This window comes from Nomascus leucogenys, chromosome 22a (genome assembly GCF_006542625.1).
Source record: "Nomascus leucogenys isolate Asia chromosome 22a, Asia_NLE_v1, whole genome shotgun sequence".
Classification (NCBI taxonomy): domain Eukaryota; kingdom Metazoa; phylum Chordata; class Mammalia; order Primates; family Hylobatidae; genus Nomascus; species Nomascus leucogenys.
The window spans coordinates 40,353,094-40,381,064 of NC_044402.1; the positions used below are offsets into that span (position 1 = coordinate 40,353,094).

Sequence of the window (27,971 nt, forward strand, 5' to 3'; positions counted from 1 at the left end):
CGCCTGTAATCCCAGCACTTTGGGAGGCCGAGGCGGGTGGATCACGAGGTCAGGGGTTCCATACCAGCCTGGCCAAGATGGCGAAACCCCGTCTCTACTAAAAATACAAAAATTAGCCGGGCGTGGTGGCGGGCACCTGTAATCCCAGCTACTCGGGAGGCTGAGGCAGAGAACTGCTTGAACCCAGGAGGCGGAGCTTGCAGTGAGCCGAGATTGCGCCACTGCACCCCAGCCTGGGCGACAGAGCGAGACTCCGTCCCCCGCCCCCCAAAAAAAAAAAAAAAAACGAGGCAAGGCAAGCAAAATGCTTGGCGTAGTGCCTGACTCATCGTAGGCCCTCAATAAATGTTAGCAATTACTACCATTTTCTCAGCATCTGCCCTTCACTGGGGAGGCACTAAGGAGAAGGGGCAAAAAAGCCTTTCCGAGACCATCCTGTTTCCCAGTCGAGTTCCACCACCCGAGCGGGCGAACCCAGGGCGTTGGGAACCCAGCGCGCACCCGTTGAGGGGCGGGGCCTGCCGTTCCCGCCTCGAGTGTGGCCCCGCCTCCACCTCCTTCGACGCAGCCTCTAGTGCACTTTAGGCTCCTTCCCCTTCCCGGGCCTTCCAGCTTGGTCCTTCCGGGCCTCGCTTCTCCCAGCCCCTGCGCCCGGCCCGAACGAGAGGTTCCGGAGGCCCGGTGCGGGCGGGTTCTGGGGTGTAGACGCTGCTGGCCAGCCCGCCCCAGCCGAGGTTCTCCGCACCGCCTTGAGAGCTTCAGCTGCCCTAGGGTGTGCAGGTTTGCTTTAGAGGGTCGGCGGGCGGAGGTTCGGGGAAGAGGAGCTCGGGGAGAGTCATTCCGGCCAGTCCCCGGCCTCCGCGGCCGGAGACCGTCGTCGCTCTTGGGAATCCTTGGCCGCCCAGACAGAAGGGAAGTAGGCGCCGGAGAACCCGTTCTGCATTTTGATTCATCTCGGGCCCTGTAAGGGTCATATCTTGTGAAAAGACCTGTAAAATCAATTTAACGTTCAGTGCAGCGTGTAAAGACAGCTCTAAGAATTTAAAAGACGCCTGAGTCAGAACATTTAAATGCTTGGGTCCCTGTAGCAGCGTTTTAACACGTCTGAGTGCAGAAGGTGGATAATCCAGCCTGATTGCCCTTCACGCCCCGTAACCTTTAAGAAGGGTAAAAGAAAGGCACCCTAAAAAACGCAAGGGGACACTTACCCTGGGGAGGGACGAACACCTGGCTTTTTGAAATTTGGGTTGGTCCTCATTTCCAAGTGCGAAATTTGCCTGCAAAACTTTTTATTTGCAGTCATAGATCAACGATAAACAGAATTGTTAAAACACTGAGCTTAACTAAGTAGTGGCTTTTGTTGACAAGTCGATTGTGTTATTAATTCTTAATGTCTCATCCAAGGCAGGAATCGTTATCTCAGTTTTGCAGGTGGAAAAAGTTTGGCACAGAAAAAAGCATTTTCCTCAAGTTCACAGAAGCAACGGCCGGTCGAGCTGCAAATTAAGTCCCAGCATTCTGCCTCCTCAGCTGCCTCCCCCTCTAGACCATGTTAGAAAACAAATGAGTAGTTACTTTGATGTTACTCATAAAACGATCGAGTAAACCAAATGTTCTATAAACATGAAGCATTAAATCATAATAACCTTCAGTGCCTGTTCAGCTTTGGGAAGCTCAGTTGCCCTTTGGAGTTTGATACCTTGCAGAGAGGAGGGGCAGAGCAAAAACATGAAAAGTAATGTCAAGGGAAAATTTTTGTCTCCTGAGGTCAAACTGTGCCCATCTTTACTGCCCGTGTGTTGGTGTCATTCCTTTCAGCGCACTCCATGTTCTGGCAAAACACCCACAGCTCACGTCCCCGTTGTAGCCACATTACGCCTTTGCATTACTCTTTTGCCACTGACCTCACTGTCAGTCTTGTCACGCTCTTTCCTCCAGGTGCTCTTTTCTTAGGCTATCATGTGAAAACCAGTTGTTCAGGTGTGGACTGATTTGTCATTCCTGAAAGATGATTCTAGAGTTAATGATAAAAAAAAAAACTACCAACAGATCTTAGATGAAAGTTAAGCACAAAAAAACTATTATGGAATTTGATAGCTGAGTTATTTGGGGGGAAAAGTAGACTTTGATTTTTTTCCCTTTTCCCCCAGTTCACTCATAACTGGGAAGCTGCAGCTCAGTTTTAACTTTGGCATAATGGTGGTGGTGGTGGAGAATCCTCTTGTTTAGACTCAGTGAATTGGAAAGCTCTCTTTTTAGGAGGCTCCTTTTGGACAGCTTGGAGCAAGTGGAAACACATGTGTGCTTAGAATGTGACATGTTTTGGCACTTGTAAATCTGTTTGTCCATAAAGCTTGTGTAAGACTTGGGACCCAGGATGTGTGGTATAGGCCCTCTGTAAAAGTCATCCTTGAGGTTCCTTTCCAGCTTGTGGACAACAGAAATTTGAACGTAAGGTAGTGTCCTTGGAGCAGCCAGCTGTTTATTCATCTTTTTGTTTTCTTTCACTTGGTTCCACAGATTAGAATCCCAAGAAAATCAAATGGCATCTGGGGATTTCTGCTCACCTGGAGAAGGGATGGAAATACTTCAACGAGGTAAGAGTAGCCATTTGCAAAAGGTTTGATGATTTATCCAGAGAGGTCTTATCCAGGTTCTTGCCTTTTCTAGTAAAAAGGATTTATTGGCTCACGCCTGTAATCCCAGCACTTTGGGAGGCCGAGGTGGGTGGATCACGAGGTCAGGAAATCGAGACCATCCTGGCTAACATGGTGAAACCCCGTCTCTACTAAAAATACAAAAAATTAGCTGGGCATGGTGGCGGGTACCTGTAGTCCCAGCTACTCCAGAGGCTGAGGCAGGAGAATGGCGTGAACCCGGGAGGCGGAGCTTGCAGTGAGCTGAGATCGCGCCACTCTACTCCAGCCTGGGCAGCAGAACAAGACGCCAAAAAAAAAAAAAAAAAAGGATTTACAAGTTTCCCCAGTATGGTTTTCCTCACAAAAGCCTATGTTTCTGAGGAAACTGGAATACATGGAGATCCTTGAACACTCTCTTACTGGAAAACAGACTACACTAATTCCTGTTAATGTTGGTTCAATATCTGCTTGTGTAGTAGACTGAAAACTCAAGATGCTCCCATGCTGATGTTAGCAAGCATATTATAAAAATAAAGGTAGCCAGCAAATTCCTTGAAGGCCTCCTTCCTACCTGTGTCTTAAATATTCTCATATCTTAGTCTCCAAAATTTCAGATCCTTCTATATCTTGAGTTCTTTCCATATCTCACATCCTTTCTATATCTTGAATCCTTCAAGAGCTTGCATTTTGTATATCTTGACTATTTCCATATTGGATGCTTCAGTACCTTAGGGAAAAAGAGAGATTTCTTATTTCCTAAAAATACTTTGGGTATAATGTTCCAAAGAATGAAAATTTGGGTGTTTTGGCAAGTAGAGGTAAAAGACCCCAACAGAGAGCATATGGAAAAAGAAATGGAAAGAAAACTCCTTGAGCATATGGAATACCCAGAGGATCTCAATTTCTTACACTTTTTTCTCATGCCTATGCTGTTTTATACCTACATGGGTTACTCAACTCTACTGACAATTCTAAGTATTTGGGCCAGCTGGCCAGGTGTGGTGGCTCATGCCTGTAATCCCAGCACTTTGGGAGGCCAAGGCGGGCAGATCACCTCAGTTTGGGAGTTCGAGACCAGCCTGACCAACATGGAGAAACCCCGTGCCTACTAAAAATACAAAAATTAGAGGCTGGGCGCAGTGGCTCACACCTGTAATCCTAGCACTTTGGGAGGCTGAGGCGGGCAGATCACGAGGTGAGGAGATTGAGACCATCCTGGCTAACACAGTGAAACCCCGCCTCTACTAAAAATACAAAAAAAAAAAAAAAAAAAATAGCCGGGCGTGGTGGCAGGTGCCTGTAGTCCCAGCTACTTGGGAGGCTGAGGCAGGAGAATGGCGTGAATCCGGGAGGTGGAGCTTGCAGTGAGCCGAGATTGTGCCATTGCACTCCAGCCTGGGTGACAGAGTGAGACTCCATCTCAAAAAACAAACAAACAAACAAAACCCCAAAAATTAGCCGGGCGTGGTGGCGCATGCCTGTAATCCCAGCTACTCGGGAGGCTGAGGCATGAGAATCATTTGAACCTGGGAGGTGGAGGTTACAGTGAGCCGAGATCGCTCCACTGTACTCCAGCCTGGGCAAAAAGAGCAAAACTCCGTCTCAAAAGAAAAAAATAAAAAAGAATTTGGGCCAGCTGTGGTGACTCACACCTGTAATCCCAGCACTTTGAGATGCCAAGGTGGGAGGATCACTTGAGCCCAAGAGTTCAAGACGAGCCTGGGCAATGTAGTGAGACCCTGTCTGTAAAAAAAAAAAAAAAAAAAAAAAAAAAAAAAATTAGCCAGTCATGGTGGTTTGCCTTGTAGTCCCAGCTACTCAGGAGGTGGAGGGATCGCTTGATCTGGGGAGGTTAAGGCTGCAGTGAGCTGTGATTGTGCCACTGCACTCCAGCCTGGGTGCCAGAGTGAGACCCTGTCTCAAAAAGAAAAAAAATTGGGTTAGTTGAACGTTTAACTTACTCTAAGTGTATTCTGTTATTCTTGTTTATGCAACTACACATCACATCCAAAGTTGGAACTTCACATGTTGTTTTTTTCCCCCCTACTTCAGGAACTCTATTAATTTTGGATGAATGAGGCATTTTGTGTATTGTGATTCCTACTAATGGTCCCTTAATTTTTATTCTATTTGTCTAATATGTACCAACTGCATTTCCATTCCCTAAGATCTTAGTTTATTACTTATTCCCCCTTAATATCCTTGTATATAATATAAATGCTTGTTACCTTGAATATCATCCCTAGTTTATTTGTGGATTTTTAAAAAATCTCATTAGATTTAGCAATCTTTCCTATAAAAATCCTAGGGGTTTTTTGGAAGTATTAAGTTATGCTCAATTATGTAAAGTAAGAGTCCACACCTTTTTTGTTTTTTTGTACCTGTGGGGACATGATGTTAAGTGTGCAGCAAACAACTTCCTCCTTGTAACCTGAGTGAAGAGGACCTGTTACAGAACCCATACTTTAGCAAGCTTCTCCTGAATCTCTCGCAGCATGTGGATGAGAGTGGCTTAAGCCTCACCCTAGCAAAGGAACAGGCTCAGGTAAGGGCTTTGGGAGAAGAGATAAGAAGAAGGGAAAATCCTGAAAGAGAGAGAGGTCCCTACCTGAGATTTTTTGGATTTCTAGGCATGGAAGGAAGTCGGACTGCATAAGACAACATGGTTGAGGTCTGAGATTTTACACAGAGTCATTCAAGAGTTGCTTGTGGACTACTATGTGAAGATACAAGACACAAATGTAACTTCTGAGGACAAAAAGGTGAGGCAAAGGCTGGGCGTGGTGGCTAACACCTGTAATCCCAGCACTTTGGGAGCCCGAGGCAGGCTGATCACTTGAGGTCAAGAGTTTGAGACCAGCCTGGCCAACATGGTAAAACCCCGTCTCTACTAAAAATACAAAAATTAACCAGGTGCAGTGGCACACGCCTGTAATCCCAGCTACTCGGGAGGCTGAGGCAGAAGAATCGCTTGAACCTGGGAGGCGGAGGTTGCAGTGAGCCGAGATTGTGCCACAGCACTCCAGCCTGGGTGACAGAGCGAAACTCAGTCTCAGAAAAAAGTGAGGTGAAAGAAATGAGGTGGGGGTCGGTTAACCAGGTACAGGAATGACCAGGCCAACTGTGGCTTTGATGATGTGATCTAGGGGAAGTAGGAGCTTTGAGAAATGGGTTGTCAAAAGAGAAATGGACTGTAGTTATGGGGAAGGAGAGGATGTGTTATCAGAGTTTGAAATAGAAACGTTGACAGAAGTCACTCGCAGCTGAGTTATCTGAGGGGGGATGACATGTTTGAGGACTTTGAAAATATGTGAAAAACTGGTTCATAAGGATGGAAGAGGTGGAGTGGGAGAAGTTTCATAGTCACCTCTTTTTGTTTTTTATTCTCTCTCTCTCAGTTTCATGAGATCCTTGAACAGCGGCTACTTGTAACTGAACTGATGCGGCTCTTAGGTCCTAGCCAGGAGAGGGAGATACCTCCACTGCTGGGGCTGGAGAAAGCAGACCTTCTGGAACTCATGCCACTCTCAGAGGTTGGGGAGATATTGGAACCAAATAAATGAAATGGTTTAATTTCTCTCATATCTTTAAAATTTTTTTTGTCAAGCTTTATTGTTTTTGTAAAAATGATATTCAGGGTGGTCAGACTCAAATAAGAAAAACGTTACACAGGAGCAAGTAAAAGCTGAAATACTGCATCTAGAAGCACAATATTATTATAAACAGCTTGACATAAATGGCATAATACCCTTCATGCTTATATAGAGAGTATAAGGCTGAGTGTAGTGACTTCCGCCTGTAATCTTAGCACTTTGGGAGGCTGAGGCGGGAGGATCACTTGAGTCCAGGAGTTCAAGACCAGCCTGGGCAACACAGTGAGACCTCGTCTCTACCAAAAAAAAAAAAAAAAAAAAAAAAACAAACAAAAAACAACCAGGTGTGGTGGTGCACACCTGTAGTCCCAGCTACTCGGGAAACGGAGGCAAGAGGATGACTTGAGGGTGGGAGGTCAAGGCTGTAGTGAGCTGTGATCATGCCACTGTACTCCAGCCTGGGCACAGAGTGAGACCCTGTCCCAAAAAAAGAAAAGTACAGTCTATTTTTGTGTAATATATTTTAGATTTCTTTTCATGTCAATACATAAATGTAAATAAGATGATAGCTTCTATAGCACTCTTAGCAAAGTATCTAGACACATAGTGCTTAGTGTTATGTCATCAGTTTAAATCTCTGCTAGGATTCTATTATATGGATGTAGAATAATTTGCTTAACCTTATTGATGGATATTAAGGTTGTTTCCACATTTTTGCTGTTAGAAACCACAGGGAGATGAACATGCTGGTTCATATGTGTCTTTACCTTTGTATGATTATTTCTGTAATGTTGGTGCTAAAAGTGGGATTCCTGAGTCAGTGCATACTCATATAAAATATTGGTACCTAATGCCAAACTGCTATCCAGAAAGGTATTTTCAGGGCTCCTGGATCCCCCATGTTCTCACCAACATGGGGTCTTGACAGTCATTTTATTCTTCACTAATTTGATAGGTAAAAAATGAGTCTCTCTGATGTCTCTTGGTGCATTTTCTTTGGCTGTTATTGAGGTTATCATCATGTATTCATTGGCTGAGACGTCCTAGTTCTTACAGTCTATTCGCATTTCTGCTTTTACTTCTATGATTGCAGGATTTTGTGTGGATGAGGGCTCGGCTACAGCAAGAAGTAGAGGAGCAGCTCAAAAAGAAATGTTTCACTCTGCTCTGCTACTATGATCCCAATTCAGGTGAGTGCTAGCTCTCTGTTCTGCTCACAGCTGGACTTCAGGGTTCCTGGTCTGCTCTTTTGAGAATAATAGATTTTGATTTTAGATTTGGGACAGAGGTTTAGAACCATTAGAGATGCTTATTTGTTTTGTTGCTGGTGGAATAAAAACAAGGACTTTTTTTTTTTTTTTTTTTTGAGATGGAGTTTTGCTCCTGTTGCCCAGGCTAGAGTGCAATGGCGCCATTTCTGTTCACCGCAAACTCCGCCTCCCGGGTTCAAGCGATTCTCCTGCCTCAGCCTCCCGAATAGCTGGGATTACAGGCATGCGCCACCCTGCTTGGCTAATTTTGTATTTTTAGTAGAGATGGGGTTTCTCCATGTTGATTAGGCTGGTCTGGAACTCCCGACCTCAGGTGATCCGCCTGCCTCAGCATCCCAAAGTGCTGGGATTACAGGTGTGAGCCACTGCGCCCGGCCAAAACAAGGGCTTTTGTAAGGACTTTTTTTATTCAGCAAGATACCGAGTGGGAGTGTCCTCCTGCTGCAGGGAAGGATGAGTTCTCTCAGGAGGTTCAGAATGGTTTAGGGAGGAAAGTTCAGACTCATAGAACACCTTATACTCTCTGTATAAGCTTGGAGGATATAATACCATTTATGTCAAGCTGTTTATAATAATGTGTTTCTAGATGTAGTATTCATATTTCAGCTTTTACTTGCTTCTGTGTAATGATTTTCTTATTTGAGTCTGACCACCCTGAATGCATGTGTATCTTTTTTTTTTTTTTTTGAGACGGAGTCTCGCTCTGTCGCCCAGGCTGGAATGCAGTGGCGCAATCTCGGCTCACTGCAAGCTCTGCCTCCCGGGTTCACGCCATTCTCCTGCCTCAGCCTCTCCGAGTAGCTGGGACTACAGGCGCCCGCCAGCACGCCCGGCTAATTTTTTTGTATTTTTAGTAGAGACGGGGTTTCACCGTGGTCTCGATCTCCTGACCTCGTGATCGGCCCGCCTCGGCCTCCCAAAGTGCTGGGATTACAAGCGTGAGCCACCGCGCCCGGCCTTTTTTTTTTTTTTTTTTTTTTTTTGAGATGAAGTCTCGCTCTGTCCCCCAGGCTGGAGTGCAGTGGCGCAGTCTCAGCTCACTGCAAACTCCACCTCCTAGGTTCACGCTATTCTCCTGCCTCAGCCTCCCAGGTAGCTGGGACTACAGGTGCCCACCACCACGCCTGGCTAATTTTTTGTATTTTTAGTAGAGACAGGGTTTCACCGTGTTAGCCAGGATGGTCTCAATCTCCTGACCTCATGATCCGCCTGCCTTGGCCTCCCAAAGTGCGGGATTACAGGCGTGAGCCACCGTGCCCGGCCCCGAATGTGTATCATTTTTACAAAAATAATAAAGCTTAACACCTGAGTCTGAACTTTCCTCCCTAAACCATTTCTTTTTTTTTTTTTTTTTGAGGTGGAGTTTCATTCTTGTCGCCCAGGCTGGAGTGCAATGGCGCGATCTCGGTTCACTGCAACCTTCGCCTCCGAGGTTCAAGCGATTCTCCTGCCTCAGCCTCCGAAGTAGCTGGGATTACAGGTGCCTGCCACCATGCCCAGCTAATTTTTTTGTATTTTTAGTAGAGACAGGTTTTCACCATGTTGGCAAGGATGGTCTCAAACTCCTGACCTCAGGTGATCTGCCCGCCTCGGCCTCCCAAAGTGCTAGGATTACAGGCATGAGCTACCACACTTGGTCTCCCTAAACCATTTCTATGACTTAAGAATTAAGGTCCGGGCCGGGCGCAGTGGCTTACGCCTGTAATCCCAGCACTTTGTGAGGCTGAGGCAGGTGGATCATGAGGTCAGGCGTTCGAGACCAACCTGGCCAATATAGTGAAACCCTGTCTCTACTAAAAATATGAAAAATTAGCTGGGTGTGGTGGCGGGTGCCTGTAATCCCAGCTACTTGGGAGGCTGAGGTAGGAGAATTGCTTGAACCTGGGAGGTGGAGGTTGCAGTGAGCCGAGATCGTGCCACTGCACTCCAGCCGAGGTGATAGTGAGAGACTCTGTCTCAAAAAAATAAAAAGAATTAAGGTCCAAATCTGGAATCAAAGGTAAGAGTGAAGATAATTTATTTAATAATTATGAGAACCAGACCCCCCCCCCTTTTTTTTTTTTTAAACTCTGTCACCCAGGCTGGAGTGCAGTGGCACAATCACACCTCACTGCAGCCTTGACCTTCTGGGCTCAAGTGATCCTCTCACCTCAGCCTCCCAAGTAGCTGGCACTACAGGCACGTAGTATACCTAACTAATGTTTTAGAATTTTTTTTATAGAGACAGGGTCTCACTATGTTGCCCAAGCTGGTCATGAACTCTTGGGCTCAAGCAATCCTCCTGCCTTGGCCTCCCAAAGTGCTAGGATTGCAGGCATAAGCCACCATGTCCAGCCCAGAATGGGGCCATTTTTAATAGATTATTAGAAGAAAACCTGTCATAAGGCAGGATTTGTGGGGCTAGATACAGGATAGGGGCACTGGAAGGTTGCTTTAGAGGGGTTGTAGCGATTAGGGTTTTCCTGTCAGTCCTCTGCCCCTTTGCTCAGATGCTGACAGTGAAACCGTGAAGGCAGCAAAGGTGTGGAAACTTGCAGAGGTCCTGGTGGGTGAGCAGCAGCAGTGCCAAGATGCCAAGAGCCAGCAGAAGGAGCAGATGTTGCTGCTGGAGAAGAAGAGTGCTACTTACTCCCAGGTTTATCAGGGCATGGGACAGCCCCTTTCCTTTATCCTGACCCCAGGAGCACTTTTGGGGAAGCCAAAGATTCCTGATCTACCCTCCTTTCTACTATCTTTATTTATGCCCTCTTCTTCCTCCATCTTGGGCTCAGGTGCTTCTCCGCTGCCTCACTTTGCTGCAGCGGCTTCTTCAAGAACACCGGCTGAAAACTCAATCCGAGTTAGACCGCATCAATGCCCAGTACCTGGAAGTCAAGTGCGGTGCTATGATCCTTAAGCTGAGGTGAGCTGTGACCCCTGTGGATCTTAAGGGATTCTGTCTCACATATCAGCCCTCTATCCCTTACCCTAATCTCTTTCCTCTCCCTTATCCTAGCACCTTGTGTGTACCCAGTAAATGTCATGTAGCAGTATTAGCTTTCGGATTACCCAAAAGCTTTCAACGTCCTTGAGACTTTTCTTTTACAGTCTTCTGAAATAGGCACTTTACTGTGAGATCAATTGCTCAGGAATTCAGAGTGACCTTGTTTATCCTACCAGTGCTTAGCCCACACCTTGACCATCGGCAGGTACTGCATCCATTCCCAACCCTGCTGCTCTCAGCAGAGGAAATGTCTTCCTGCCTTGACATTTCTTTCTTCCCTCTGTCAGGATGGAAGAGCTAAAGATTTTGTCCGACACTTACACTGTTGAGAAAGTGGAAGTTCATCGTCTGATTAGGTGAGAACTCCTAAGAGTCTGGTACAGCTGTTCACAGGTGGTTCTCACATTCCCTAAACTCGTTTATTTAAAGATGTTGCCATTTTTGGCCGGGCACGGTGGCTCACACCTGTAATCCCAGCACTTTGGGAGGCCGAGGTGGGCGGATCGCTTGAGTCAGGAGTTTGAGACCAGCCTGGCCAATATGATAAAACTCTGTCTCTACTAAAAAATACAAAAATTAGCTGGGCATGGTGGCATGTGCCTGTAATCCCAGCTACTCGGGAGGCTGAGGCAGGAGAATCGCTTGAACCCAGGAGGCAGAGGCTGCAGTGAGCCAAGATCATACCACTGCACTCCAGCCTGTGCGACAGAGCGAGACTCCATCTCAAAAAAAAAAAAAAAAAAAAGTTTTTCATTTTTGTCCACTACTTTCTGAGGAGCAGCACCCTTATATTGTACCTTCTCTGCCCGGGCTCTTAGGGACCGTTTGGAGGGAGCCATTCACCTACAGGAGCAGGACATGGAGAAGTCAAGACAGGTCCTGAACTCCTATGAGGTCCTTGGGGAGGAGTTTGACAGGCTGGTGAAAGAGTACACCGTACTCAAGCAGGCAACAGAGAACAAGCGGTGGGCCCTCCAGGAGTTCAACAAGGCCTACCGTTGAGCTCTGGCAGGGCCAGGAAACATGGCTTCTGCATAGCTGCTGCCTCCTAATCTTCCTGCTAGTGGGACCACCTTCACCTGGGGCTGCCTTCACTACAAGGGAGAGTAGAAACACTTACACTTGAAACACTGCAGTCGTTTAGGCACTCTCCTGGTTTCTCTTTATTTTTTATGACTGGGCCTCTTTTGGAAAATCTAGCAAGGAGATTTATATAATTTTTATGCATAGCTGTGTGTCAGTGTCAGCCCTGTATTGTATTTGCTTATCTCCTGAATAAAGTTATGATATATATGTTAGGATTTTAGTCACTTTCCTTGGGCAAAGATTGAAAAAGAACATTGAAGGCTATATGGGTAAGGAGCGGGGAACTGAGTGGATCCAAATAGAAACAGATACATGATGTTTATGCAAAGAGTAAGAAGTAGACGTGCCAGCTTGCCTACATCAAGTCTTAGAGGCTTCATTTTGGAAGAGTACAGTGGATTAAATTTGGGCTTGCTCTTGAAGAACTATAATCTCCAGAGGAGTGCTAGATACTCAGGCAGGTAGGGAGCTATTTTCTCACTATGGGTATCAGTGTGGGAGTTATAATAAAGCGGCTGAGGCTGGGAGCAGTGACTCACACCTGTAATTCCAGCACTTTGGGAGGCCAAGGCAAGAGGATCACTTGAGCCCAGCTGTTCGAGACCAGCCTGGGCAACATAGCAAGACCCCTGTCTCTATGAAAATTTTTTTTTTTTTTTTTAGACAGAGTCTTACTCTGTCGCCAGGCTGGAGTGCAGTGGTGTGATCTCAGCTCACTGCAGCCTCCGCCTCCCAGGCTCAAGCAATTCTTGTGTATCAGCCTCCCTAGTAGCTGGAATTACAGGCATGCACCACCATGGCCAGCTAATGTTTGTATTTTAGTAGAGACAGGGTTTTACTATGTTGGTCAGGTTGGTCTCGAACTCCTGACCTCAAGTGATCTGCCCACCTTAGCCTCCCAAAGTGCTGGGATTACAGGCATGAGCCACCACACCAATTTCTCAGGAGACTGAGGTAGGAGGATCACTTGAACCCAGGAGGTCAAGGCTGCAGTGAGCCATGATGGCACCACTGCACTCAGCCTGGGTGACAGAGTGAGACCCTGTCTCAAAAAAAAAAAACAAAAGCAGCCAGTGGCCAGCTCAGTTATAGGAAAGGACACAAGCCACTTGTGTTCCTGGTTCCCTTGGTGTGGTTTGAGAGCTACATTTTTTCTCTAAAAGCAGAGGTTTGGAGGAGATTCCCCCTGAGGAACCAAGTTCAACAGTCTACTTAGCTTAGAACAAGGCAGAGTCCTGGCTGGTGTCAAAATAGGGGACTACAAACAGAAACAGAAGGCCTCTACCTTTATTTAGAAGAGCCTACTCAGTTTCTGAAACCACTTTCCAAGGAAATTGTCTTGGGGTATTCTTCTGCTAATATCAAATGATGGTCTGGATTTATTTACAAGAACAATTAATGTCTTTAACTCAACTTTTTTTTTTTTTTTTTTTTTTTAAAACAGGGTCTTACTTTGTTGCCCAGGCTGGAGTGTAGTGGCATAAACATGGCTCACTGTAGCCTCAACCTCCCAGGCTCAAATTATCCTTCCACCTCAGCCCTGCAAGTAGCTGGGACTACAGGCATATGCCACCATGCCCAGCTAATTTTTTTGTGTGTGTATATATATGTATATACATATATAATACATATATGTATACGTATATACATATATGTATATACATATATATGTATATATGTATACATATATACATATATGTATATACATATATATGTATATACGTATACATATATACATATATGTATACGTATACGTATATACATATATGTATATACATATATGTATATACGTATACGTATATACATATATGTATATAAATATATATATATGTATATATGTATATACATATATGTATATACGTATACATATATACATATATGTATATATATATATGTATATATGTATATACACATATGTATATAAATATATATATTTATATATGTATAAATATATAATATATGTGTATATTTATATATGTATATATGTATAAATATATACATACGTGTATATATTTATACATATATGTATATATTTATGTATATATGTATATATATACACATATATGTATATATATACATATATGTATATAAATATATACATATATATGTGTATATATATATATTTTTAAGACAGTCTCGCTCTGTCGCCCAGGCTGGAGTGCAGTGGTGCTATCTTGGCTTACTGCAACCTCTGTCTCCTGGGTTCAAGCGATTCTCATGCCTCAGCCTCCCAAGTAGCTGGGATTACAGACATGTGCCACCACACCCAACTAATTTTTGTATTTTTAGTAGAGACGGGGTTTCGCCATGTTGGCCAGGCTGGTCTCGAACTCCTGACTTAAGGCGATCCACCCGCCTCAGCCTCCCAAAGTGCTGGGATTACAGGTGTGAGCCACTGCGCCTGGCCAATTTTTGTATTTTTTGTAGTAATCAATGGCTCAGAGATTCAGAGTAACCTTGTTTATTCTACCAGTGTTTAGCCCACACCTTGACCATCGGCGTGTCCCATCCTAACCCTGCTCCTATCAGGGATCTTCCACTTGACATTTCTTACTTCCCTCTGTCAGGATGGAGGAGCTAAAGATTTTGTCCAGGTTGGGCGTGGTGGCTCACCTGTAATCCCAGAACTTTGGGAGGCTGAGGTGGGTGGATCATCGGAGGTCAGGAATTCGAGACCAGCCTGGCCAACATGGTGAAACCCCGTCTCTACTAAAAATACAAAAATTAGCCAGGTGTGGTGGTGCACGCCTATAATCACAGCTACTAGGGAGGCTGAGGCATGAGAATTGCTTGAACCCTGGAGGCGGAGGTTGCAGTGAGCCAAGATTGCGCCATTGGACTCCAGCCTGGGTGATAGAGCAAGACTCCATCTCAAAAGTAAAAAAAAAAAAAAAGATTTTGTCCAACATGCCACTGCACTGCAGCCTGGGTGACAAAGTGAGACCCTGTTTTTCAAAAAACAAAATTGAATTTTTCAGTAGGCTGGTGGTTACTGTATTAATGCAGATATAGAATATTTACATTATTGCAGAAAGTTCTGTTGGACAGTGCTATAAACCTATATTTCCTCAAAACTGGAAATGGGTCTACAGACTTGATTAAATTTGGGTTAAACAATTTTGCAAAGAATACTTAATAAATGACATTACATACTTCACATTACATCACACTAGAGACATCAGGTCATAATTTGTCACTTAATTATGCTGAGTTTCATTGCTTGGTTAAGGTGGGAACTGTCAGATACCACATAGTGGTATTTCTCTAGTGTATAAAAGTCCGTTTTCTCTTTGTAAGTAGCAGCTGGAAATGAACTTCAAAAATCTCAAAATAGTTCTTCCTGATACTTATAGTATTTAGCATTTCTTCAGTCAATTAGTTTTGGTATACTAATCATCTTGAATCATACTAAGTTTTAGTATTTGAAATAGTAAGAATAAAAACTTTTACAATGGACCTTGAGGCCGGGCTCAGTGGCTCATGCCTATAATGCCAGCACCTTGGGAGGCCAAGGCCAGTGGATCACTTGAGGCCAGGAGTTTGAAACCAGCCTGGCCAACATGGCGAAACCCCATCTCCACTAAAAATACAAAAATCAGCTGGGCATGGTGGCACATGCCTGTAATCCCAGCTACTCGGGAGGCTAAGGCATGAGAATCGCTTGAACCCAGGAGGCAGAAGTTGCAGTGAGCCGATATCGCACCAGTGCACTCCAGCCTGGGTGACAGAATGAGACTCTGTCTCAAAAAAAAAAAAAAAAAAAGAGGACCTTGACGGGGTGCAGTGGCTCACGCCTATAATCCCAGCACTTTGGGAGGCCAAGGCGGGTGGATCACTTGAGGCCAGGATTTCAAGACCAGCCTGGCCAAGATGGTGAAACCCCATCTCTACTAAAAATAAAAAAATTAGCCAGGCATAGTGGCACGTGCCTGTAGTCCTAGCTATCGGGAGGCTAAGGTGGGAGGATCGCTTGAACCTGGAATGGGGAGGTAGCAGTTAGCTACCACTGCACTCCAGCCTTGGTGACAGAGTAAGACTGTTTCTAAATAAATAAATAAAAACCATGTCCTCAGTGTTTATAACCTATACACAGTAGTAGACACACAAAACAGTCTAAGAATATAAAGTAACAAGAAGTGCAAATACATATGGTTGCAAACCAGAAGTGAATCAAGAATAGAATTTGGGGGCTGGGTAGAGTGGCTCACGCCTGTAATCCCAGCACTTCAGAAGGTCAAGGAGGGAGGATTGCTTGAGTCCAGGAGTTTGAGACCAGCCCGGAAGCATAGGGAGAACCCGTCTTTACAAAAATAATTTTTTAAAAAAATTTTTGTTTGTTTGTTTTGAGACAGAGTCTCGTTCTGTCACCCAGGCTGGAGTGCAGTGGCACATTCTCGGCTCACTGCAACCTCTGCCTCCTGGGTTCAAGTGATTCTTCTGCCTCAGTCTCCTGAGTAGCTGGGACTACAGGCACCCACCACCACGCCTGGCTAATTTTTGTATTTTTAGTAGAGACGGTTTCACCATATTGGCCTTGCTGGTCTCGAACTCCTGACCTTGTGATCCGCCTGCCTCGGCCTCCCAAAGTGCTGGGATTACACGCATGAGCCACCGCACCTGGCCAAAAAAATTTTTTTTAATTAGCTGTGCATAGTGGCATGTGCCTACATTTCCAGCTACTCAGGAGGCTAAGGTGGGAGGACTGCTTGAGCCTGGGAGGTTGAGGTTACAGTGAGCTATGATCATGCCACTGTACTACAGCCTGAGTGACAGCAAGATTCTGCCTCAGAAAAAAAGAAAAAGGAATAGAGTTATGGAAAAAGCAACAAAGATAGAGAAAAGGGAAGAAGCACTATGGGAAGGCACAGAGTTAAGAATGGGCAAATTATGTACCATGGAGAGCTTTCATTTCAAATGAACAAAATTTGAGACAAATATCCTATAGCTTCAATTGAGAATCTGGAGAGCTGGGGTTTGAGAAACATTTCAATTTCGACTGCCTGAGAAATGGCTTCCAAGGCAGTGGTCCTCATCCTGGCTCTCTAAATGGCATGGGGATGGAGAGTGAGCTATTTCTTGTATTCCCAAAAAGCCTAAAGAAAATGGGCTGGGCACAGTGGCTCATGCCTGTAATCTCAGCATTTTGGGAGGCTGAGGTGGGCAGATTGCCTGAGCTCGGGAGTTGGAGACCACCCTGGGCAACATGGTAAAACCCCATCTCTACTAAAATACAAAAAATTAGCTGGGTGTGGTGATGCGTGCCTGTAGTCCCAGCTACTCAGGAGGCTGAGGCACGAGAATTGCTTGAGCCCCGGAGGCGGAGGTTGCAGTGAGCCAAGATCACGCCACTTCACTCTAGCTTGGGCTACAGAGTGAGACTCTGTCTCAAAAAAAAAGAAAAGAAAATGGAACATTTGCTTGCGACAGTTCTCCACAAACTTTTTTTTTTTTTTTTTTGAGAGGGAGTTTCGCTCTTGTTGCCCAGGCTGGATCGTGCAATGGCGCGATCTTGGCTTATTGCAATCTCTGCCTCCCGGGTTCAAGCGATTCTCCTGCCTCAGCCTCCCAAGTAGCTGGGATTACAGGCGTGCGCCACCATGCCTAGCTAATTTTGTATTTTTATTAGAGATGGGGTTTCTCCATGTTTGTCAGGCTGGTCTCGAACTCCCGACTTCAGGTGATCCGCCTGCCTCAGCCTCCTAAAGTGCTGGGATAACAGGCGTGAGCCACCGCGCCTGGCCCTGCACAAACTTTTTTTTTTTTTTGAGACAGAGTCTTACTCTGTCACCCAGGCTGGAGTGCAGTGGCCCAATCTCAGTTCACTGCAACCTCCACCTTCTGGGTTCATGCCCTTCTCCTGTCTCAACCTCCCAAGTAGCTGGGACTATAGGCGCCCACCACCACGCCCGGCTAATTTTTTGTATTTTTAGTAGAGACGGGGTTTCATCGTGTTAGCCAGGATGGTCTTGATCGCCTGACCTCATGATCTGCCTGCCTCGGCCTCCCAAAGTGGTGGGATTACAGGCGTGAGCGACTGCGCCCGGTCCAAACCATTTTTAAAAAAATTTTCATTGGCTTAAAAACTAGAACACATGGAGGCTGGGCGTGGTGGCTCATGCCTGTAATCCCAGCACTTTGGGAGGCCGAGGTGGGTGGATCACCTGAGGTCGGGAGTTCGAGACCAGCCTGACCAACATGGAGAAACCCCGTCTCTACTAAAAATACAAAATTAGCCAGGTGTGGTGGCACACGCCTGTAATCCCAGCTACTAGGGAGGCTGAGGCAGGAGAATCGCTTGAACCCAGGAGGCAGAAGTTGCGGTGAGCCGAGATCGCGCCATTGCACTCCAGCCTGGGCAACAAGAGCGAAACTCCATCTCAAAAAAAAAACAACTAGAGCACATGCTTTGTAAAAATACTCAGAACAGAATTATATACAGTAAAAAGATTGAACCATGCACCCTCAGACACCCCCCACACAAATACCCTATTACTCCAATCCACCTCCCCAGAGTAACCAGAGTGATTTGGTGTGTAGATCACTGCGTGTCAGATCTGTTTCTATAAATATGCAACCATATGTACATAAATATTAGCTAATATTTGCTGGGCATGGTGGTGCTCTGATAGCCCTAGCTACTCAGGAGGCTGAGCCTAGTAGTTAGAGGCTGCAGTGAACTCTGATTGTGCCACGATACTCCAGCCCAGGTGGCAGAGCAAGACCTTGTCTCTAAAAATCAAATCAATAAAGAAGTTTTAAAAATGTGGCTAATATTATTATTAGAGTATGGCTGTATTATCATTTAACCCTTCCCTTCATGATATTAAGGTTGTTTCCCTCTTGCCCTATTACAAAAATGCTTCATTGGATGTCATTGCACATATATCTTGCTTAGGTGCCTTTGCTTTCTGCTGGTAAAGAGGCAGGTGGATCACGAGGTCAAGAGATTGGGACCATCCTGGCCAACATGGCAAAACCCCGTCTCTACTAAAAATACAAAAATCAGCCAGGCGTGGTGGTGCGCACCTGTAGTCCCAGCTACTCGGGAGGCTGAGGCAGGAGAATCACTTGAACCCGGGAGGCAGAGGTTGCAGTGAGCCAAGATCGCACTACTGCACTCCATGCCTGGCAGCAGAGGGAGACTCCTCAAAAAAAAAAAGAAAGTGACAGATGAGGGTTAGCATATTGGACCTTAGCTGCTCTCTTTCCCTCACACTGCTCAGAAAAGATTTGCATTTACTGCCTCCCTTCATTCTTTCACAGTCGAACCTCTCTTTACTTGCCTCTTACCACATCTGATAAGTCTTATAGATTCTTCCCTTTTGATGAGAGGCAAAGGAAATCACCTTCAGAACTTGGAATAGGATCAACTCTGGGACTCTTGGATAAACAAAATCTATTCCCTGAATATTTTCAGTGAAAGATGAATATGGAGGTGTCCTGGGGAGTGACTGCATTCTTCCTCGGCCACCACAAACAGGAGACCCAGCGCCCCCTAAGGGCCAGCTTTGGCATATCTAAAGGAGAAGGGTGCCCCTCACCCTATAAAGAATCTCTCCATATTGACTGGGTGCGGTGGCTTACGCCTATAATCCCAGCAATTTTTTGGGGGGAGGCTGAGGCAGGCGGATCCCTTGAGGTCAGGAGTTTGAGACCAGCCTGGCCAACATGGTGAAACCAGGTCTCTACTGAAAATACAAAATTAGCCAGGTGTGGTGGTGTGCACCTGTAATCGGGAGGCTGAGGCATGATAATAGCTTGAACCTGGGAGGTGGAGGCTGCAGTAAGGCGAGGTGAGATGGGGCCACTACACTCCATCCTGGGCGACAAAGCAAGACTCTCTTTTGAAAAAAAAAAAAAAGAATCTCTCCATATTATCCATCTTGAAGGACCTGGACTAGGTTTTGTTAAAAGAACTAGCAGGCTTCCTTATCCCTTGAGACAGCAAAAATATGAGTGAATTTACAATGGACTAAACAATGTGTAGAAATAATTTACCCTAAAAGATGGTTTGTTTTTGAGTTGCTGAGGTCCAGCCAAAGTGGCTAACTTCTGGTCTCAGGAAAAAACAACTGAAGTTTGGAGAGTCCTAAATTTACCAAGCCTGGCTGAATAAAGAATGTGTAACCAAAAGTAAATGACCTGCCTAGGATTTAGAAAAGGGTTATCTAAAGAGTAAGGTTGGCTGGGTGCGGTAGCTTACGCCTGTAATCCCAGCACTTTGGGAGGCCGAGGCAGGTGGATCACCTGAGGTCAGGAGTTTGAGACCATCCTGGCCAACATGGCGAAACCCTGTCTCTACTAAAAATACGAAAATTAGCTGGGCATGGTGGCTCGCGCCTATAGTCCCAGCTACTCGGGAGGCTGAGGCAGGAGAATTGCTTGAATCCAGGAGGCAGAGGTTGCAGTGAGCCGAGATTGCGCCACTGCACTCCAGCCTGGGCGACAGAGTGAGACTCCGTCTCAAAAAAAAAAAAAAAAAAAAGAATTGGCTCATCTGATTATGGGAGCTGGAAAGTCTAAAATCTGTAGGGCAGGCCAGCAGGCTAAAAACAAGCAGAAGTAATGCTACAGTTTGTTTGTTTTTTTTTCAACTTTCATTTTAGGCTCAGGGGGTACATGTGCAGGTTTGTTACATGAGTAAACTGTGTGTCACTGCGGTTTAGTGTATGAATGATCCCGTCACCTGGTTAGTGAGCATAGTACCTGATAGGTAGTTTTTCAACCGTTGCCCCCCTCCCTCCCTTCCCCTTCTAGCAGTCCCCAGTGTCTATTTCCATCTTTATGTCCATGTGTACTCAATGTTTAGCTCTCACTTATAAGTGAGAACTAGTGGTATTTTGTTTTCTATTCTTGCATTAATTTATTTTTCTTTATTTCTTTATTTTATTTTATTTTTCGAGACAGAGTCTTGCTCTGTCACCCAGGCTGGAATACTGTGGCACACTCTTGGCTCACTGCAACCTCCACCCCCTGGGTTCAAGCGATTCTCCTGCCTCAGCCTCCCGAGTAGCTGGGATTACAGGCGCCTGCCACCACGCCCGGCTAATTTTTTGTATTTTTAGTAGAGACGGGGTTTCACCATGTTGGTCAGGCTGGTCTCGAACTCCTGACCTCAGGTGATCCACCCGTCTTGGCCTCCCAAAGTGCTGCTGAGATTACAGGCATGAGCCACCATGCCCAGCCCAGCCATGACTTTTTATTTTTTTTATTTTTATTTATTTATTTATTTATTTTTGAGATGGAGTCTCACTTTTTCACCCAGGCTGGAGTGCAGTGGCTCAATCTCGGCTCACTGCAAGCTCTGCCTCCCGGGTTCACGCCATTCTCCTGCCTCAGCCTCTCCGAGTAGCTGGGACTACAGGAGCCCGCCACCACGCCCGGCTAATTTTTTGTATTTTTAGTAGAGACGGGGTTTCACCGTGGTCTCGATCTCCTGACCTCGTGATCCGCCCGCCTCGGCCTCCCAAAGTGCTGGGATTACAAGCGTGAGCCACCGCGCCCGGCCCCAGCCATGACTTTTTAATTTTAATTTTTATTTTTTTTTTGAGACAGAGTTTCGCTCTGTCGCCCAGGCTAGAGTGCAGTGGCGCGATCTCGGCTCACTGCAAGCTCCGCCTCCCGGGTTCACGCCATTCTCCTGCCTCAGCCTCCCAAGTAGCTGGGACTACAGGTGCCCGCCACTGCGCTCGGCTAATTTTTTGTATTTTTAGTAGAGGCGGGGTTTCACTGTGTTAGCCAGGATGGTCTCGATCTGACCTCGTGATCCACCTGTCTCGGCCTCCCAAAGTGCTGGGATTACAGGCGTGAGCCACTGTGCCCAGCATGACTTTTTAGTAATAGCCATTCTGACTGGTGTGAGATGGTATCTTATTGTGATTTTGATTTGCCTTTCTCTAATGATTAGTAATATTGAACCTTTTTTCATATATTTGTCGGCAACATCTATGTCTTCTTTAGAGAAGTGTCTGTTCATGTCCTTTGCCCAGTTTTTTCTTTTTCTGGGAGACGGGGTCTTACTCTGTCAACCAGGCTGGAGTGCAGCTGCAGCCTCAACCTCCTGGGCTCAAAGGATCCTCCCACCACAGCCTCCCTAGTAGCTAGGACTACAGGCACATGCCACCATGCTGGGTTTTTGTTTCGTTTTGTTTTGCAGAGACGTGGTCTCACTCTGTTGCTCAGGTTAGTCTGGAGCTCCTGGGCTCAAGCAGTCCTCCTGCTTCTGCCTCCCAAAAGTGTTAGGATCACAGGGGTAAGCCACTGCAACAGGCTGAGAAAATTTTAAAATATTTGCTTCTTTTTTTTTTTTTTTTTTTTGAGAAGGAGTTTCGCTCTTGTTGCCCAGGCTGGAGTGCAATGGCGGTATCTTGGCTCACCGCAACCTCCGCCTCCTGGGTTCAAGCGATTCTCCTCTCTCAGCCTCCCAAGTAACTACGATTATAAGTGCACCACCAGGCTCAGCTAATTTTTTTGTGTTTTTAGTAGAGATGGGGTTTTACTATATTGGCCAAGCTGTTCTTGAACTCCTGACATCAAGTGATCTGCTGACCTTGGCCTCCCAGAGTGCTGAGATTACAGGTATGATACACCGTGCCCAGCCTTTTCAGATAATATATTTAAAGTGCCTGGCATGTGGTAGAGCTTAATTAATATTAGCCTGGGCCGGGTACAGTAGCTCATGCCTATAATCCCAGCACTTTGGGAGGCCGAGGTAGGTGGATCAGGAGGTCAGGAGTTCAAGACCAGCCTAGCCAAGATGGTGAAATCCCGTCTCAACTAAAAATACAAAAATTAGCTGGGCATGGTGGCAGGCATCTGTAATCCCAGCTGCGTGGGAGGCTGAGGCAGAGAATTGCTTGAACCCGGGAAGTGAAGGTTGCAGTGAGACGTGATTGCACCACTGCACTCCAGCCTGGGTGATGGAGCGAGACTCTGTCTCACAAAAATAAATAAATAAATAAATAAATAAATAAATAAATAAATAAATATTAGCCTGGCTAGGACTATCATGTTATTGTTATGAGGCAAGAATGATTGCTGAAGACTGGATAGCTACACAAGCCTATAGAGAAGGAGGGAGGCCTTGGCTAGACCTTCAAAAGAAAGGACATAAGCACAAAAATCAGGGAGAGGTAACAGGTTTATTTGTTTATTTATTTTTTGAGACAGAGTCTTGCTGTCGCCCAGGCTGGAGTGCAGTGGCGCGATCTCAGCTCACTGCAGGCTCCACCCCTCAGGGGTTCACACCATTCTCCTGCCTCAGCCTCCCGAGTAGCTGGGACTACAGGTGCCCACCACCTCACCTGGCTAATTTTTTGTATTTTTAGTAGAGACGGGGTTTCACTGTGTTAGCCAGGATGGTCTCGATCTCCTGACCTCATGATCCGCCCGCCTCGGCCTCCCAAAGTGCTGGGATTACAGGCGTGAGCCACCGTGCCCGGCCCAGGTTTATTTATTTTTATTTTTATTTTTATTTTATTTTTTTGAGACAGAGTTTCACTCTTGTTGCCCAGGCTGGAGTGCAATAGTGCGATCTCGGCTCACTGCAACCTCCGCCTCCCGGGTTCAAGTGATTCTCCTGCATCAGCCTCCCAAGTAGTTGGGATTACAGGCACACACCACCATGCCCAGCTAATTTTTTGTATTTTTAGTAGAGACGGGGTTTCACCATGGCCAGGCTGATCTTGAACTCCTGACCTCAGGTGATTCGCCTGCCTTGGCCTGCCAAAGTGGTGGGATTACAGGTGTGAGCCACCGTGCCCAGCCAAGGTAACAGGTTTTATATGTATTTTAAAAAATATTTTACATGTAATATAAACATGCTTATACAGAACATTTGGAAAATACAATTTTTCCACATAGTTGAGGTCATTCTGTGTGTAAAATTTGTAATGTGTGTCTCTTAATGGCATGTCATAAGCCTTTCTCCATGTTACTACATTTTCTTTGACAACACTGATTTTAATGGCTGCTGAAGATTTCATTGAGGCTGGGTGTGGTGGCTCATGCCTGTAATCCCAGCACTTTGGGAGGCCGAAGTGGGTGGATCATTTGAGGTCAGGAGTTCAAGCCCAACCTGGCCAACATGGTGAAACTCCGTCTCTATTGAAAATACAAAAATTAGCCGGGCAGTAGTGGCGTGCGCCTGTAATCCCAGCTGCTTGGAAGGCTGAAGCAGGAGAATCACTTGAGCCTGAGAGGCAGAGGTGTCTCAAAAAAAAAAAAAAAAAGCCACCACTCCCCAGCCTCTTTCTCCTCTCTTTTTGAGTTTTCCTTGCTTTTCTTGTCTGATTTTTATTGCAGATGAACAGTAGAATTATTTTATCAAGTAACAAAAGATTCCATTAGAATTGTGATTGAATGGGCTGGGCATGGTGGCTCACGCCTGTAATCCCACCACTTTGGGAAGCCGAGGCAGGTGGATCACGAGGTCAGGAGATTGAGACCATCGTGGCTAACACGGTGAAACCCCGCCTCTACTAAAAATACAAAAAATCAGCCGGGCGTGGTGGCGGGTGCCTGTAGTCCCAGCTACTTGGGAGGCTGAGGCAGGAGAATGGTGTGGACCTGGGAGGTGGAGCTTGCAGTAAGCCAAGATCGTGCCACTGCACTCCAGCCTGGGTGACAGAGCGAGACTCCGTCTCAAAAAAAAAAAAAAAAAAAAGAATCGTGATTGAATGTTGTAAAAGTGAGAAATTAATTTGGTAGGAATTTACATCTTTATAAGATTCATTATTTTCTAAGATTATGGCTTGTTTCTCCGTTTTTTTTTTGTCTTCTATTATATCTTTCAGCAATTTTTTTTTTTCCTTTCTGATAGACAGGGTCTTGCTCTGTCACTCAGGCTGGAGTGCAGTGGTTTGATCACAGCTCACTGCAGACTCAACTTCCTGGGCTCAAGCAATCCTCCTACCTCAGCCTCTTGGGTAGCTGGGACTACAGATGTGTGCCACAACACCCCGCTCATTTTTTTTTTTTTTGAGGTGTTTTGCTCTTGTTGCCCAGGCTGGAGAACAATGGCCCAATCTTGGCTCACTGCAACCTCTGCCTCCCAGCTTCAAGCAGTTAGCATGCCTCAGCCTCCTGAGTGGCTGGGATTATAGCTGCCTGCCACTACACCCAGCTAATTTTTATATTTTCAGTAGAGATAGGCTTTCACCATGTCGGCCAGGCTGGTCTCGAACTCCTCACCTCAGGTGATCCACCCACCTTGGCCTCCCAAAGTGCTGGGATTACAAGCCACCGTGCCCGGCTGCTAATTTTTTTTTTGAGACAGGGTCTCACTCTGTCGCCCAGACCAGAGTGCAGTGGCACAGTCTCGGCTCACAGTAATCTCTGCCTCAAGGCTCAAGGTATTCTCCCGCCTCAGCCTCCCGAGTAGCTGGGATTACAGGCATGTGCTACCACACCCGGCTAATTTTTGTATTTTTAGTAGAGACAGGGTTTCACCATGTTGGCCAGGCTGACGCCCAGCTAATTTTTAAAAATTTTTTGTAGAGATGGGGTATTGTTATGTTGCCTAGGCTGGCCTTGAACTCCTAGGCTCAAGCAATCCTCCTGCCTCGGCCTCCCAAAGTGTTGGGATTACAAGTATAAGCCACTGTAACCAGCCTATAATTTTCTTTATGTCAGTTTCTCACATTTTTCAGTAAAGATAAATATTTTATAGTAGTGTTACTGTTACCACTGTGAATGGAGAAAATAATAATCACAATAGCCAATATGTATTGAAGGTTTACTATGTGCAGGGTAGCTTCTGAATGCTTTACTAGGTTAACTAATTTAATACTCATAATGACTTTATAAGAGCTATTATTTACATTCCCATTTTGTAGATGAGAAAAATGAGGCCAGAAGGGTTAGCTTCACAGTCCTAGTAAATGAATGAACAGGGCTTTAACATCTTGCTGTCTGGTTTAGCAGGCCATACTCTTAACTATCATATTATTGGGATTTTTTAAAATCAATAATGTCTTCTAACTGGTTAATCTTAGTATATGAGAAGCTACAGATTTATTTTATACTTATCTTACATCAAGTTACTTCTCTGCATTCTAGTATTAATTCTCATCATTTAAAAATGGATTCTTATGAATTTTCTATTTGTACAATCATATAATCTACAAATAATGATAAATTTACCTCTCCTTTCCTAAAAGTTGTAACCCCTTTTTTTCTATTTCCAATCTTATTATATTGGATTTTTCAGAATAATATTAAATAACTCAGTGATGAGACTAGATATTCTTGTTTTTTTTTTTTTTTTTTTTTTTTAAGGAAAGGTCTCACTGTGTTGCCCAGGCCGACCTTGAGCTCCTGGGCTCAAGGGATCCTCCCATCTCAGCCTCCTGAGTAGCTGGGACTATGAGCACTTACAACCATGCAGAGCAGCTCATTTCATCTTTACATAAGTTGTTGATCTTATATATACACATATATGATGAATATCAAAACTATTAAGAATATTTATGGCCAAGTGCAGTGGCTCATGCCTCTAATCTCAGCATTTTGGGAGGCCAAGGTGGGCGGATCACGAGGTCAGGAGTTTGAGAGCAGTCTGGCCAATATGATGAAACCCTGTCTGTAATAAAAATACAAAAAAAATTAGCCAGGCATGGTGGCACACGCCTGTAGTCCCAGCTACTCAGGAGGCTGAGGCAGGAGAATTGCTTGAACCCAGGAGTCGGAGGTTTCAGTGAGCCGAGATCGCGCCACTGCACTTCAGCCTGGGCAACAGAGCGAGACTGTCTCAAAAAAAGAAAAAAAAAAAATTTATAGAAAATGCAGTTAACGTACTGTGTTCTCTTCTTTGACAATTAACAACCGTCAAATTTTTTTGTTTGGTTTATTTTTGACCTATAAAGAAATTTCCTAATACCTTTGTGTTAATTATTGGTATAAACCCTAATTGGTTGTATTATATAATTACTATGTTAACATACTGTTAAGTTTTATTTATTAATCCTAAATATTTTAGGAATCTTACATTTATATACATAAGTGAGGGTCTATAGCTTTTTTGGGAGTGTTATTTCTTACAGGTTTTGATTTTAGATGTGTTCTGTCTTCATAAATAAATTGGGTAGTTTTCCATCTTTTTCTATGTTCAGAACAGTTCCTGCTTTCTATTCATTTTGACAGATAAACACTGTATAATAGAGATGACAAAAAAGAGAATGCAAATCTGCACAGATTATTTTGCCTCAGTAACTCTGCCATTTTTATAGCTGGAGGACAGCCTTGATTGTGAAAAAGCAATTTGGAGCAGTAGGAGGGTCAAACAGGCCATTATTTTGGTGTTGAAGAGTGTGGCTGGCTGGGCAGGCACAGAGATGAGTGAAGGTGGGCCTGGGGAGGGAGGCAAGCGCTGAGGGAGGAGGGGAGCACCATAGAAGATGCAAAGAGGTTTCCAGTGGGCTAGAGGTGTTTAAACAAGGACAAAAGAACAAGATAAGGTGGAAGAATTGGTCCTGAAAGTGAGGAAAGCCAGGGGGATAACTGGGAGCATTGTCTGGGAGTGGGTACCCCTTTCCTCCAGAAAGTCTCCAGTGCTCTGGCCTGTTGGTCATTGGCTTCTGTTGGAGAAAGTAACATTATTTCTCACCCAGGGTATTTGCCCTTCTGTCCCACCATTTCCCTATCTTCATCTCAGCCAAGGCAAAAGTCCCATAGTATAACAGTGATTCACACGCGTCTGGGCCCAAAAGCTCAGCATGCAGAGCAGAGCAAAGCAGAACATAATGTAGACTTCACCAACTTTGACTTAACACCTAGGGACAGGACCTGTTCAAGGTGCTCTGTTTCTCTTCATTCCTTCCCTTCTTGCTCCTCTACAACTCATGTAGAGAGACCCATGGTTACATGCTGTGTTTTATGGCACAGGAAAGTGCTATAGAAAAGGCTGAGAGCAACGTTATATGGAGTTACTGAGAACTGTTCAGCATGATGCTAGCCACAATGCCGAGGCCATTTGGAATGAAAAGACAAAAGACAACACAGACCAAAGAAATTCAGCTCATGTAAACTTACTTTAGGGTCAGTCAGGAATTATAGGCTCTTTTTACATGAATCCTTTAGAAAATTACTTTAACTGATGGCAAAACTGACATTATTGTTTTACAGATTGTCCTCTCTCCCTGTCACCCATGATGGATTAGTTAACAACCAACAGAGCAGCTACCTGCTTGACATCAGGAGATGCCAGGAGCACAGATGGTCCACAATCTAGACAATTAGCTTAAAAGAAGAAAAAACATCTAACAAGTCTTCTGTGAATGCAGAGTTTGGTTGGGCACAACTAGGGCAGAGAACAAGCAGACCTCCTCAACAACGCTTTCTTTTACCTCTTAAAATGCCAGTGAAGGCGGGGCGTCATGACACGCACCTGTAATCCCAGCAC

At 45.2% G+C, this 27,971-nt stretch overlaps 1 protein-coding gene and 1 long non-coding RNA gene across 4 annotated transcripts in view; one reads left to right on the top strand and one right to left on the bottom strand.

Annotated features, from left to right (window-relative positions):
* The first annotated feature begins 554 nt into the window (after positions 1–554).
* HAUS4 (HAUS augmin like complex subunit 4) lies at positions 555–27,962 on the top strand. Of its 3 annotated transcripts, none has more exons than XM_012497987.2 (10): positions 555–772; positions 2,521–2,597; positions 5,042–5,184; positions 5,270–5,401; positions 6,038–6,172; positions 7,326–7,422; positions 9,993–10,138; positions 10,275–10,405; positions 10,774–10,842; positions 11,305–11,784. In XM_012497987.2, exons 2-10 carry the CDS (start codon positions 2,543–2,545, stop codon positions 11,486–11,488), a joined length of 1,092 nt encoding a protein of 363 aa, XP_012353441.1. In that variant the 5' UTR covers positions 555–772; positions 2,521–2,542; the 3' UTR covers positions 11,489–11,784. The 3 variants fall into 3 exon arrangements, with proteins under 3 accessions (XP_012353441.1, XP_030659600.1, XP_003260654.1); XM_030803740.1 differs by lacking the exon at positions 11,305–11,784 and adding an exon at positions 27,695–27,962 and having other exon boundaries at positions 560–780; XM_003260606.4 differs by having other exon boundaries at positions 560–780.
* The window catches only part of LOC105737980, a 30,031-nt gene continuing 5,064 nt past the window's right edge, over positions 3,005–27,971 (bottom strand). The window contains exons 2-3 of the long non-coding RNA XR_001113691.2: positions 27,098–27,147; positions 3,005–3,366 (exon numbers count right to left, since the gene is read on the bottom strand). This is a non-coding gene — a long non-coding RNA (uncharacterized LOC105737980). The remainder of the gene's footprint in view (positions 3,367–27,097; positions 27,148–27,971) is intronic.

Coding starts and splice junctions, on each gene's coding strand:
- HAUS4 (XM_012497987.2), top strand. CDS start 2,543: ATGGCATCTGGGGATTTCTGCTCACCTGGAGAAGGGATGGAAATACTT. Junction 5,402..6,037: donor TAACTTCTGAGGACAAAAAG/GTGAGGCAAAGG, acceptor TCTCTCTCTCAG/TTTCATGAGATCCTTGAACA. Junction 6,173..7,325: donor AACTCATGCCACTCTCAGAG/GTTGGGGAGATA, acceptor CTATGATTGCAG/GATTTTGTGTGGATGAGGGC.